The sequence below is a fragment of the Glossina fuscipes genome, unplaced genomic scaffold (genome assembly GCF_014805625.2).
Source record: "Glossina fuscipes isolate IAEA_lab_2018 unplaced genomic scaffold, Yale_Gfus_2 155, whole genome shotgun sequence".
Classification (NCBI taxonomy): domain Eukaryota; kingdom Metazoa; phylum Arthropoda; class Insecta; order Diptera; family Glossinidae; genus Glossina; species Glossina fuscipes.
Window position 1 is genome coordinate 201,837 of NW_023998498.1, and position 12,661 is coordinate 214,497.

General features: G+C 34.1%; 3 protein-coding genes across 7 annotated transcripts; 1 reads left to right on the plus strand and 2 right to left on the minus strand.

Annotated features, from left to right (window-relative positions):
- The first annotated feature begins 943 nt into the window (after positions 1-943).
- On the plus strand, positions 944-1,498 carry LOC119641585 (DNA replication licensing factor Mcm5-like). The gene is made up of 2 exons (XM_038040342.1): positions 944-1,177; positions 1,285-1,498. The coding sequence occupies exons 1-2, from the start codon at positions 971-973 to the stop codon at positions 1,396-1,398; spliced, it is 321 nt and encodes a 106-aa protein (XP_037896270.1). The 5' UTR covers positions 944-970; the 3' UTR covers positions 1,399-1,498.
- A 7,029-nt stretch (positions 1,499-8,527) lies between these two features.
- On the minus strand, positions 8,528-9,612 carry LOC119641651 (probable palmitoyltransferase ZDHHC24). Of its 4 annotated transcripts, none has more exons than XM_038040440.1 (3): positions 9,360-9,588; positions 9,029-9,292; positions 8,528-8,881 (listed from the first exon to the last, which is right to left on the minus strand). In XM_038040440.1, the coding sequence occupies exons 1-3, from the start codon at positions 9,586-9,588 to the stop codon at positions 8,706-8,708; spliced, it is 669 nt and encodes a 222-aa protein (XP_037896368.1). In that variant the 3' UTR covers positions 8,528-8,705. The 4 variants fall into 4 exon arrangements, with proteins under 4 accessions (XP_037896368.1, XP_037896367.1, XP_037896366.1 ...); XM_038040439.1 differs by having other exon boundaries at positions 8,528-8,917; XM_038040438.1 differs by having other exon boundaries at positions 8,528-9,256; positions 9,360-9,612.
- Positions 9,613-9,754: 142 nt separating this feature from the next.
- LOC119641647 (NADH dehydrogenase [ubiquinone] 1 alpha subcomplex subunit 11) lies at positions 9,755-11,121 on the minus strand. Of its 2 annotated transcripts, none has more exons than XM_038040433.1 (4): positions 10,940-11,121; positions 10,239-10,498; positions 10,081-10,175; positions 9,755-10,015 (listed from the first exon to the last, which is right to left on the minus strand). In XM_038040433.1, the coding sequence occupies exons 2-4, from the start codon at positions 10,493-10,495 to the stop codon at positions 9,870-9,872; spliced, it is 498 nt and encodes a 165-aa protein (XP_037896361.1). In that variant the 5' UTR covers positions 10,496-10,498; positions 10,940-11,121; the 3' UTR covers positions 9,755-9,869. The 2 variants fall into 2 exon arrangements, with proteins under 2 accessions (XP_037896361.1, XP_037896362.1); XM_038040434.1 differs by lacking the exon at positions 10,940-11,121 and adding an exon at positions 10,697-10,717.
- Positions 11,122-12,661: the final 1,540 nt, after the last annotated feature.

Sequence of the window (12,661 nt, forward strand, 5' to 3'; positions counted from 1 at the left end):
GAACTCGGAGGTGACGTACCACACGCTACGCTACGAGTTGTAACTTTGCTAGCTGGGGAAGAAGGTGAGTGCTCAATGTAACGACACTCATCAAACCTAGTCTTAATTATTTCAAAATGCTCCCGCAAGGAGCCGAGATATTTGCTCAAATCTGAGAAACAATTTCTCGTCTCCGTGGAGAGTTTGAAGAAATCTATGTCCCGGTTCCTACAGTCAGTATACACATAGTAAGCCTCTTGAGGGATTCCATACTGCATCAGCACCACGGCCGATAATACCAGCAAACATTGCATGGCAAAAACGATGACAGAGCCAACACGCAATGAATCGTTCAGATTCTGGACCTGTTTTCGCACCACATGGTGTAAATAAACAATCCATATCCAGTGAAATACGACAGAAGTGGATTATTAAAAAAAAAAAAAAAAACAAAATACAAAAAGATTCACAACGCTAAAATTGTCGACAAATTCAACCAAACTTCTCCTTTACGATGTAACAAGAAAGCGAAAGCAAAACAAACTGCAAACAAGCAAGTCCATAGACGCAAAAATATGGAATCGATTACAACATCTAAAGGCCTTGAAGCATAAACGATCAACAAAACGAGGGCCTTTGCAAATTTCTATACTGGGTTGTATGGCAAAACGATTGAAACAATATGTCTTGGAAAAGGAGAAATCCGTAGACGTTGTAGCTGGTCCGGACAGTTATAAAGATTTACCTCGATTGCTGGCTTTAAAGCGTCATTATGAATATTCGGCCGTTAACGTTTTGTTAAGTTTAGATGAAACATATGCGGATACTGAAGGATCGGGAGCTATATCCCGTTACAGTAATATAACTAGTGAAGAAGAGGAGACATTTCGTTGTATGGCCGCTTCTCCAAATTTATATGATCGTTTAGCAAAGTCATTAGCTCCAAGTATGTTCGGTTCGCATGATATAAAAAGGGCCATTACTTGCATGCATGCTATTTGGCGGATCGCGTAAACGTTTGCCCGATGGTTTATGCAGACGAGGGGACATTAATATTTTGTTACTGGGCGATCCCGGCACGGCTAAATCACAATTACTAAAATTTGTTGAGAAAGTAGCTCCTATTGGAATTTACACTTCAGGCAAAGGTTCTAGTGCTGCAGGTTTAACGGCGTCAGTGACGAGAGATCCATCAACGGTAAATTTGCTTTTCGAAATATTAATATCATATAATTGGCTCTCAAATGTAAGGACTTATGACAGGATGATTTATTGTATTTGTTTCGTCTCTTCATTAAATTTTAGCGAAACTTTGTTATGGAAGGTGGTGCTATGGTTCTAGCTGATGGTGGTATTGTTTGCATTGATGAATTTGATAAAATGAGACCGTGCTATATGACTTTATTCTTTTTATCTTAAAAATTTGTACCACTGTATAACTTTGTTTTACCGTGCAATAATATATTTTATTTTTTTTCAGACGAAGGAATATATTGTGGAAAAGTATGGTGGTGAAGAACATTTGATGAACATTTGCAAGCATAGTAGCTAGCATAAAAAAAAGACTTTTACAAGAGCTCCAATTTTTGATTGCAAAAAACCAAATGAATTACGCGTAAAGACTAATATGCTTCCTTTACTTTAAATCACTCACTTTATTCCTAAAGATATTTATAACTTTAGCCCACAATAAAGCTAAATAGCGGAGTGATTCAAAAAGAAGTTAAATTATGTCTTGCGGAAAGTCAAAGACGGCTACATCGCGGGTGTAGAGTTGCCAAACTCTGCAGTTAGCTGTTTTAAAATTTTAATAATAATAATAATTCTTTATTTTTGCATTTGGAGGGGAAATGGATTAGGCCGGTTAGCAAACAGACCAATATACCCATTAACGTGATAAGTTTTTGATATAAGTCTTTCTTTTGGGTTTATAGTTGGTAGCAGTAGTAAAGATGTTAGCTTTGCATTTTGCTGTGGCGATTGTATTGATGTAGTGTTCATTACTTCAGAAGATCAATTCAAAGCTATGGCTGTATAAGAATAATTGATCTGTGGATTGATAAGCTCGATAAAATTGCAACGAAACGAGACAAAAAGTGTTTATAATTTTGTTGATTTAGAAAGAGAAGCCAGCCGTTTTAATAAAGGCAGTTAACTGTTTTGTAATGGCTCCGTTGCGAGCACGAAAAGTTTTGTGTAGTCTGCTGTAGAAATTGAAAATCTCAAATATATGTTTAGTGTTATTGAATTTTTTTGCACGTAAAAGAAAGATTCTCAGCTAACTTTTTTGTGTGAGACTCTTCACTTGTGAGGCCTGTGAACATCTTTGAATACACTTCGTCATATGTATGATTGCAAATGAGTCTACTGAGCATTTCAAGCTTTCGGTTGGACTTGTTTTTTCACGATATTTGTCTTAAAAATCACGCACGATATTATTTCGGATTCTGGGTGTTTTGCTAGAAACAATATACATTTACAAACACGGTTAATAATAGCAATAATTTTGACTGGTTATAAGGCAACATGATGATCCTAACAGACAAAAGAAGAAAACCATTCGCTTTGAATTGATATCCAGAATTAAATTTGGCTCAAATGTGTCAAAAGACTGCATTTCTGGATGCCATAACCATCTCTTGATGGAAAAACAACAATGCAATTTTAATTACAAATCTTAGAAAGGTCTATTTAAAACACAGATTTTGACATTTAGAAAATGTCACTTAACCAAAGAAAAATAAAATACAATTTTTGGTTGGACCTACTACGATTTCTAATACGATATCAGGAATACAAAGTCAGGTTGTAACTACAGCAGGATTTAGTTACCATCACAGCATTCTAAAACCGAGCAACTGTCGTCTTACAAAACCAATGCTAATAATTAAAACTAAAATATATTTATTTTTTTTTGTATTTCACACAGATTTTTTAATTTTTGTGTTTACCAACGAAGTTCGGAAGGAAGTTTTTTTGCCCAAATTTTTGCAACGAAGGAAGGCAGAAAGATTCTTAGCCCTCTCGAAGTATATACTATATCCTTGGTCACCATCAAGTTCTAAATCAATTCAAGCATGCCCGTCATTTATCTACCTATGTAATGTAACGTGCTGACGTTATCGGCTTTAAATTTTGGGAAAGGCTTTGGAAGTTTCTGCAGGTTTGCACGGCTACCAAACCGATCAGGGAGCATGTCTACATTTCAAAATAAGTTGGCCACACTTCCTTTTCGGAGGTTTTGCTAATTATTCATAAACTATAATAGGCGCAGAATAAAATTCCCCGTCCTACAAAATGGAAAAAATCAACTGGGCTTATCCAATATTATGGAGTATGGAAATTTATCTTTTTCATTTCTCTTTCAAGTCTCTTTTAGGATAAACATGGTGGATATATAAAAAATCCGCTCACTTCCGACCATAATATTCTTACTTCCTAGCGTTTGCTTTTCCTACTTACTCTTTCCTAGTTTTCTCCTTCTGAAGAATTGTATTCCTCGTCATTAGAAGTTCTGCGGAAAGCCGTTCTTTTCATTGATCTGTGTTGCGCCCTATAATAACTTATACCGAAATTTTCGCAGCCTTCTTTCAAGTTGGGCGAACGATAATATTTTGAGCCCATAGAAAATATGGCTATTAAGAAGCTAAAATAAAAGTAAAATAAAATATATATAATTATTTTCACGCAAAAATTTAACAAACTTACTTTTTACTGCTCATTAGAACTTTCGCCGAGCATATGCGAGTTTTATCAAGTTACAGCACTAACACCCAAAAGTTTGTTTATCTTTTAAGAACGTTTATTCCATGTAATATGTAATGCATCGGTATAGCAGCAACCAAGCGTCCAAGATACAATTGCCATGTTTTTTGCATTCAATTGATATTCAGATATCAGCTTATGTTACAAACGCTGTGTCGGTCGCTGCTGCAGATGCGTACAGAATTTGGAATTATTGACAATGTGATATATTATATTATATTATAAAAATGCTCACTGCATGAAAGGAGTACTAAGTGAATCGGAAAGCTTGGAACCTAGCTTGACGGAAACGGATTTATTCCTAATCGAATATACGTCGTTTTTTTTAGACGAATTGCCATTGCTATAATGTTGAGATAGGGATTTGCAGAGGCGGAAGGTTCAAATTATTGTGTTTATAGCTAAGTTACAAATTTATTATCGTTTAGTAAGAAATTATAAAATATTACTCGAACATAAAATTATGTTTTGCTAAAATCTGAAATTTTGTTCTAAATAATTAAAAATATTGTACGTTTATCCAGATTAATTTTCTTTATTTCATATCAGCGAGTAGGGTTCTGAGCCTGAACCCTCCCGCTGCGTAAAATTCAGCATTCATCTCATTTGTAAAATAACTCAAATTCAATGCGACTTCAGTATATAACTTTTCATTTGTTGCTCTGAAAGTGCTTACTCTTTTGTTTTAATTTCATTATCGATAACAATAACAATAAGCTTGCATGGAAGCACAGTGATCAAGCCTGTTTTGTGTTTGCCCTCAAACGTTACCGAAATAAATAGCATTGTTGCTATAAATGTTGATGCCAAGTAAATACATCCCGCTAATTCAACGAAAGATCGTTAAATAACAAGCGGTAACCATGGCAATTTGACAAAAAAAGTAGCAACAGGATTAGTGAGTAAAGCATATAAGTAAAGCATATTGTGGCTTTTCTTTCCTTTTTTAACTTTATTGAAAATGTTTTTATAATAAAAAAAAAAAAAAAAATATTAAAAATTAAAAGATGCAAGAATTTTTTTTTTTCATTCTGCTCCTGCGGAGTGCAATTTCAGTTTGTTAAGTTAGATTAAAGGCAAAAAGACCCTTTAAAAATTTTACTTGAATTTATATTGTTACGAAAATCCCAAATACAGTTAATTTCAGTTAAGTAATTTTCCCTAAAAATAAATACCCTAAAGAAAGAAAATCTAAATGAGCATTCGCAGGCACCTCATGCAGCTCATGCAGCATTAAAAATCAAGTCATAAAAATAGGTACTAGTAATATGATGGCAAAAATATATATAAATGGGATATTTGTGAAACACAAAAAAGTAGAAAAAAGAATATTTGAGCTAAGCAGTCCAAAGTATTGCCAAAAATAATTTGTAAGAAATCCTACATTTAAATAAATGTAATTGAACTTTGAAGTGTATTTCTCTTGACCAAAATATCCGCGATCCAGTGATACGGAATGTATCTTATAAAAGCGAATATTATATTAGGATGTACACATGATACCATCTTCTACCTTAGTCCACAAATAATATATTTATATTATTATATATTATATACTATAAGGTAACCACCAGAACAACAATTGCCTTGAATTACTTTTTCTATTCCACATGTGATTTTGATGAATTGCTTGATGGGGTCCTATTATCCTATCAAAGCACACATATAATCTTTGACATTTAACGTTTGCTGATTTATTGAAATACCGGTGTGTATTGTTGTTTTTCAAACTCCTCTTAAAATCTTTATTGAATAGGGATTAGGATTAGAAAATTAACTTAGTCTTTTCGTTTAGTTTTTATATAAATTAAAATATGCTTAATAACTAAAACTTGCGTAAAATGCTTACAAAGAAAGATTTTAGAAAAGTCAGTAGTAAGAAATATGTTTTTACTTTTTTTGCGTACAGAATATAATAATAATTTTTTAATTTTATTTAAAAAAAACAAAATTTTTAATTCCAAGAATATTTGAAATTTTTTGAATTTGCTGAGAAATAAACTCAAACTTCAAATAAAATTGGCCTTGCTGTACATTCTTTATGCAGGAGCTAAAAAAAAAAAAAAAATGCAAGTTGAAAAACGCTAGTAAAATGTAAAGAGAGAAGCGCATGCCAGTTGAATTTCATAATTCAAAATTTTTGACTCTCACATAATTCAAAACTCCATACTCTCACATAATTCAAAATTCCATTATATTTGGCTTAGTCGTAAAATTTTTTTTAGAATTATTTATTTTGCTGCTCGCAACAATTTCAGTCTAATTATATGGCAGCACATTTAATTGCGCAATGTAGGTTTTGTGCCGGATTATGCATACATGTTGTACAAATTTCAGACAATGTTCTCATTTGTTTAGGCTTTAGCTGAACTTAATAATTGTGCCGCGCAAATCTTGCTAGCGAAATATACTATCTTTTATATATGATGTTCTATCTTACAATGTTTTTGCAATTAGTCACTTTTTCGGACTTTTCAAAATAGGGTGTTGTAAAGTGGTCGAAAAAATGGACCGATCCGAAATATACTCTATAGCGTTCGTCCTTGGGTCAAAGTATGTCATCGTATAAAATGTCATGGCAATATCTTCAAAATTATGGCTTGTAGCTTGAACGAATATATAGATGGACATACGGACAGACAGGCTTAGTACGGTTAATAGACATCTGTAATAAAAGATCGATATATTTTAAGCTTAAATATAACAAGTAAGAAAGTTATATTCGACGAGGGCTTAATCTCGCATACCCATCACTATATTTTTCACATTCTACTCTTCCACTTCTTTTATTTGATACATTCTGTCATGTTTGCCTTGTGATAAATGAGCATAAAAGCGCACAAAATTGAAAAAAATTAAATTTAGCTACTCGTCTCTTGGTGTAGGCATGGCCGATTGGTTCCATTTTCGGACTGTTTCGTAAAGTAAAGGTGGAAAATTTCAGTGTCCAACTTTAATAATTTCCAATTAACGACCAAAAATCCAAAAATTTTAGTTAATAAAAATCGGGTTGCGTTCAGTTTACACTCCACAGCGCGCTTCTGCTCGGTCCGATTTGTCCCATTTTCAATATCAACCTTCCAACTGTCTGCTCTGTTTGAAGACGCTATCTTCATCTATACGAGGAAACACAATAAAAGCTAGAGAAATAATGCGTGCCAGTTGAATTCGGAAGGAAAACAGCTGTAGAATGTATAGAAAGAATGCGTGCCAGTTGAATACGAAAGCAAAACAGAAATACTTGCTTTTTCTTTGGACACAATAACTTTTCTTCCAATTTGTCAAATTACAGATAAAAAAGCAACCTAGATCAAACCAGACACTGAATCCAAACCAGTCTCTAAAAGAATTAAAGCGCATAAATAGTAGAAAATAAACGACTGAAGCCGCTCTTTGATTGGTTTACATTAATATAATGGAGCAATCGCCATGTCCGAAGCTTACTAATAGTGCATTTTATGATACACTGCTAGTGGCGTTCCATCAATAGAGACTGAGCACTTTCTGAAAAGCTGCCTAATCATCAGGCCTCTTTCCAAGTAACGGATTTCCATTTTTATGACAACTTCTAAATGTTGTTGTTTTCATCACTTTTAGAGCCGATGTGTATTGTATGTCCCTTCGCTTGCTATGAAAATGGTATTTTCAAATTGTGTTCGACGTAGATTAGTGACCACTACCAAAGCTGCTCCTACCGCTGCAAAGCAAAAATCAAAGAAAAAATCGCAACAACTCGAACGACTAATTGAATCTTTTGTATTATTTTGCATTATTGCTGTGCTAAATCCAAACAACTATTTTCATCTTTTTCATCGAGGTATTGCGAGGTTAGTCAGTTTCCCGTTTTGGATGAGACCTAAAGCACATCGTTAGGTACATGGTCCTTGCTTGATCTCACTGCTGAAATTAATTTTATGTCGCGTTCCTAAAAAAACCAAGCGAAAGCAACACTAGTGTTAATAGTTATGCTTAGTTTAGACATCAATAAAGCGTATGATTGTGTCGATCTGGGGAAACCAGGTCGAATTCTAACTGATTTTAATATACCGTCACAATGTAGAGTGTGGATTCTATATTTCCTTTCGTCGCGAACTCTTCTTGTGTTGGGATAAAATTCAGTTGAAGTTTATGGAGGTCTACCTCAAGGTCTACGTACCTACCGTAAATATGAACTCAGTTCTAAGACGCTGTACTGGTCTTCACCCCCCGACACCAATGTCAATCTCATGTTCCACTTCGCAAGAACTTCCTGTAGCAAAGAGAATCTTTCTTCTAACTGCAAAAGAACTTCTCAAGGTTAAAATTTTTAAACCTGTTTTTTTTTGATAAAGTCGTCTCACAGTTACAAAAAATTCAGTAACATTTTCAATAAAGATCATCATCATCAAAATCGGTCGTAGAGTTTTATCGTGCCTATTGCAACTTTAATACAAGACCCCGAATACGACGATAAGTAAACGCAATCAGGAGCTCCTATTATTGCTAGCTGTAGACAGGAAACTGCGACTTATAGTTCATAGAAGACACTGATCTGAAAATACTATGCGAAAGTCGTGAAGAGCATTTGTAGCATCAGGTGCAAAAAATTTTTAAATAGAAAAATGACTTTACTCTTAATCTTTACTCAGTCTATTTATACGACCAGGAGAGTGCCAACAACACAAACCACACACAAACGGACGGATATGGCTAAGTCAACTCAGAATTTCACGCTTATCAAGAATATATGTACTTTATAGTGTCTCTGAAGCTGTTACATATATTTTGGAAAAAACCTCTTACAATGGTGGGTATAAAAATTATTTGTATATACTTTTGATTTTACATTTCTTTTTGTATATGTATAGGTTGTATTTGAAGATATACAAATTCCTTTTAGATAACTAGTTCGCTCCTGCTATTCATAAAATTCTTAAATGAACTATAAAGTTGAAGTGAAAAAAATCTTTTCTTTATTGGCTTTAGTCAATCTTCCAAATATCAGTGCTGTCGATTAATTCACTTCGCAAAAGAGGCGAAAGCCATGCTAAGTGCATGCGTTTACCAAAAACCTCTTGTAAGTTGGCTTGCCACCTGTCGTTTCCATAAGGATAAGCCCCCTTCCTCCTTTCATAGCTAACTCCACCTTTCAATATCACTGGCAAATGATAAATAAGAAGAACGATGCTGTAAACTACAGCAAGAATGTTAAGATTATAAAATATTAAGCTCATGTTAGACCACAAAGAACCGGTGACAAACATTAAAGGTAGACAAAGGATTTTCAAAAAAGATAACCAGTTACCAGATTTTAAAGTCCATAAAAAGACGCTATTATAAATGAAAGCATAGGTTGATCCAATGAAGAGAAATAGAATAAACATAATGAAATAACGATGATTTCGATAACCCACACAGCAACCTGTGAATGGACAGTGATGATCGCGTTTCAATATGCAACAATTGCATATTTTGCAATGCCAGCTACGTGGTGGAACTATTTTTAGGCATTTTACACATTTGTGCCAACCCGCTGAAAAAGGTTTTTCGGGAACTTTTAGTAATCCATCTAAATTAATATCATTAGAAATGGAAAAAGTCGTAATGCGCTTGAGCCGAGTTTATGGAAAACTTACCTACGCTTGTATCCACCATTATGCATGCTGCAAAATTTCCAGTAATGTTGAAAATTAGAAAAACAGCCATAGCGAAAGTAAATGTGTGTAAGAAACTTCCAGGCGGATGGATGAAGGGCAACACAACGATCATTTCAAAAATAAATACAAAAGGCATAGAAATCCCGATCAATAGGAAGCACAACCAATCGACATGACGACGTGGCCACACATTTTTACGTATTCTCATGTTTTAGATCTTATGATTAAAATCGCACTAAACTGCTAAAAAAGCAATACAAAAGATAATCGGAGATCAATGCTCTTCTTCTAACTTTCACATTAAACGTGAAGATATCTTATCTCAGTTATCTATTTTTTAACTTATAGGGTTAGAAAGAGTAAAAAAAAATATATAAAGAAAAAATAATTTCTGTTGTTTATTAAAGTACTCTTAACCTTATATTTTCACGCTCATGTTTATTTTCACATGTAGGAAAATTTACAAAATTTGTTATTTAACTATAATAGTTATTCACCAGTAGTCCAGTTTTTTGGAGGACCTTTCATTAACGTATAATCGTTATCTTTAGCACCCATATATTGACGATACGGTACCTCAGGGAAGAATTCCCACCCTTCAATTTTGGATAATTTTTTAACCATAGCGGCAAGGCCTTCGAAAGAATTGACATTGATGTGAGGAAACTCTTTTATGTAAAAAAAATCAATCACAACTCACCAAAGAAAAGACCCATAGTAAGCCCAGACACATGATTACGCCTCCAGGCACCATAGACAGCACCAGCAGCCACACCACCAAGAAAATAGTTAAGTCTACAATGTATTTATTTATAATTGCAATGAAAGCCACAATTTTCAATAAATCATATACTCCACCTATCATCTTTTTCCCTTAGGTTGGTTAAGCCGTATACCGTAAGTGTGAAAGCAGAAGCCATGCCAATCATGGGCCCGGTATTGTAGGCGAACCGACCCAACGTTGGTAAATAGCCTTTGGTATGTGAGTACATCAAAACATCATACGTAGACCACGTTAATCCAGCAATCGCAGCGTATGTATTAGTGGCCAACATTTTGCCAAAAAAGTCTTCGCCTTCGGGTTTATCATAATAGCCAACCTTTAGCAACGCCATGGCCTGTTAAAATTGAACAATTCAGTAATTGTTAATTAGTTTAAAACGAACTGCGAAGGTTTTATATGTAATGTTGACCACTTCTAAAGATATGGCAAAAGATACAGATCCGTCTCTGTTGTCTAACGCAGTGTATGGAATATATAGAAAATTCACGAATTTTTTCCGGAGAATTTTTATTGAAATAAGTATCAACTAAACCTTTTATTCAAAATGTAGTCATGGAGCAAAACAATAAATACTCCTTCCTTGAAAGTCTGACTTCATCATTAGGTAGACTTTATCTTTTAACAAATAATATCCAAAATCCAAAAGCAATTAATTATTTGACACGAAATCCATTAAATCTTGAGAAGCATAAAAACGCGCCGAGGAATATGTTGGTCATTTATTTTATAAAATTTATATTAAATTTGAACTAAAAACAATTTAATATTCACTTGCCTGCGCTATTTACGTAATTTTATATACAATTTAACTTTTTCTTCTTCTTCTAGAATTCGGCAAATCAACAACAGATGATTTCCTCTGTGTGCTCTAATGTAAACATAGGAGCTCTTTGTCTGATTTATGCTTTAACAGCAATTCAATTTTTATTTTTTAAAACAGATACAATTTTTATACTTTCAACAGAAACAGAATTTTTACGGCCAGCTCTATAAGTTTAAGAAAAAATTATGAATACGTGAATAAGTTTGGCTTCTCTTTCTTCATGGCAAAGCGTTGCCATTTATTGAAGGCATTTCTATCCACTCTCTATTCTCAACACATGAATTTTCGTTTTAAATTGAAATAAAAAAACGGCTAGCTTTGTGGAATCAAAGAAATTTTTATAATTCCAAAAAAGAGAAATAACAGTAAAAATCTACAATTGTAGTGCAAAAATAAATCAGAAATTATTGTTATATCAAATCGAAAAGGCAGCGTTTTTCGCCGTATAAAGGCTCACTTGTAGTTGAAATTTTTTTTTTTTTTGTGAGGGGCGTGGTGGGATGGGGGATGGGGTTTATTTTGAGTTATTCATCATGCTCATATATATTCTGTGGCGATATTCAGTTACTATTTCATTCAGTTCCTTATCATCATCATTTTCTGATACCTTAGGAAATAATGATCTGATTGCAGTTTAATGCCTAATAATGTAAGGTGTAATAAGTCACATATAACCTCATAAATAGAGCAATCGTTGTGAAGAAGTGAGTGTTATAATCTAATAAGGCAATTATTTAAAGTAGTGAGGTAGATTCTTCCTATAGGTAGACGTAGTTTAATTTAGAAAGGGATCTCGGCAGCCGCTATAGCATCATATTTGGCATTGTGTTTTTTTATTTATTTATTTTAATTCTGCTTATACATGAAACTCAACCCAACAAATAACAGTCGAGTTCAATTGGCACTAAAAGCAAAACTTATATTAAATTAATAATAAAACTTAGTATAAGTACAATAAAATAAATAAGAAGGAAAAAAAAAAGAAAATGGCTGAGGCGGTCTGTAACAAAAAAGTTACAAATAAGCTGGTAAGTCTTTCTGGTTTAAGCTATGCTGAAGTGGCAAGAGTATCGCCTCCTAGTGGCGTCACTCACTCAACTCAGGCGTCATCGCTTAAAACTAATAAAGAGCAATATAATTCATGCTCTCCCACCGGCTGTTCGAGTGTGAACGCTGGCTACCAAACTGGGCATGACGCACACGCTGCTCCTTTGGTAACCCCATCTATATTCTCCCCAACTCAAAACTCCCCAGTCGTGCTGCTACTGCTCCCAGTAGTAGTGACATTTGCTCCCCATTTGGCAGCACCTCCCAGAAAAGCAATGTTTATGTCAAGACTGGCACCCGATACATCTATAGATAACATAAAATGTTATCTGGCGGCGAAAGTCCCATCAGCCTTCACTGAAACTTGGTTAAAACATGATCTACATTCGCCTGAAGTTTTCCGCAATTCTTTCCAGGTTTTCAAAAATGATCGATTGGATCGCATTGGTGGTGGTGTATTAATTGCCATATCTTCGTCTTTTCCGTCCAAATCAATTGGATTTCCTCCTACTCCTAACGTTCAATTTATCGCTATTCGAGAGAAAGTGCCTAATAAACAATTATTTATATATATGACGTAACCTGCTCCTATATTCCCCCACATCCTGAAATCTCCATATATAAAAA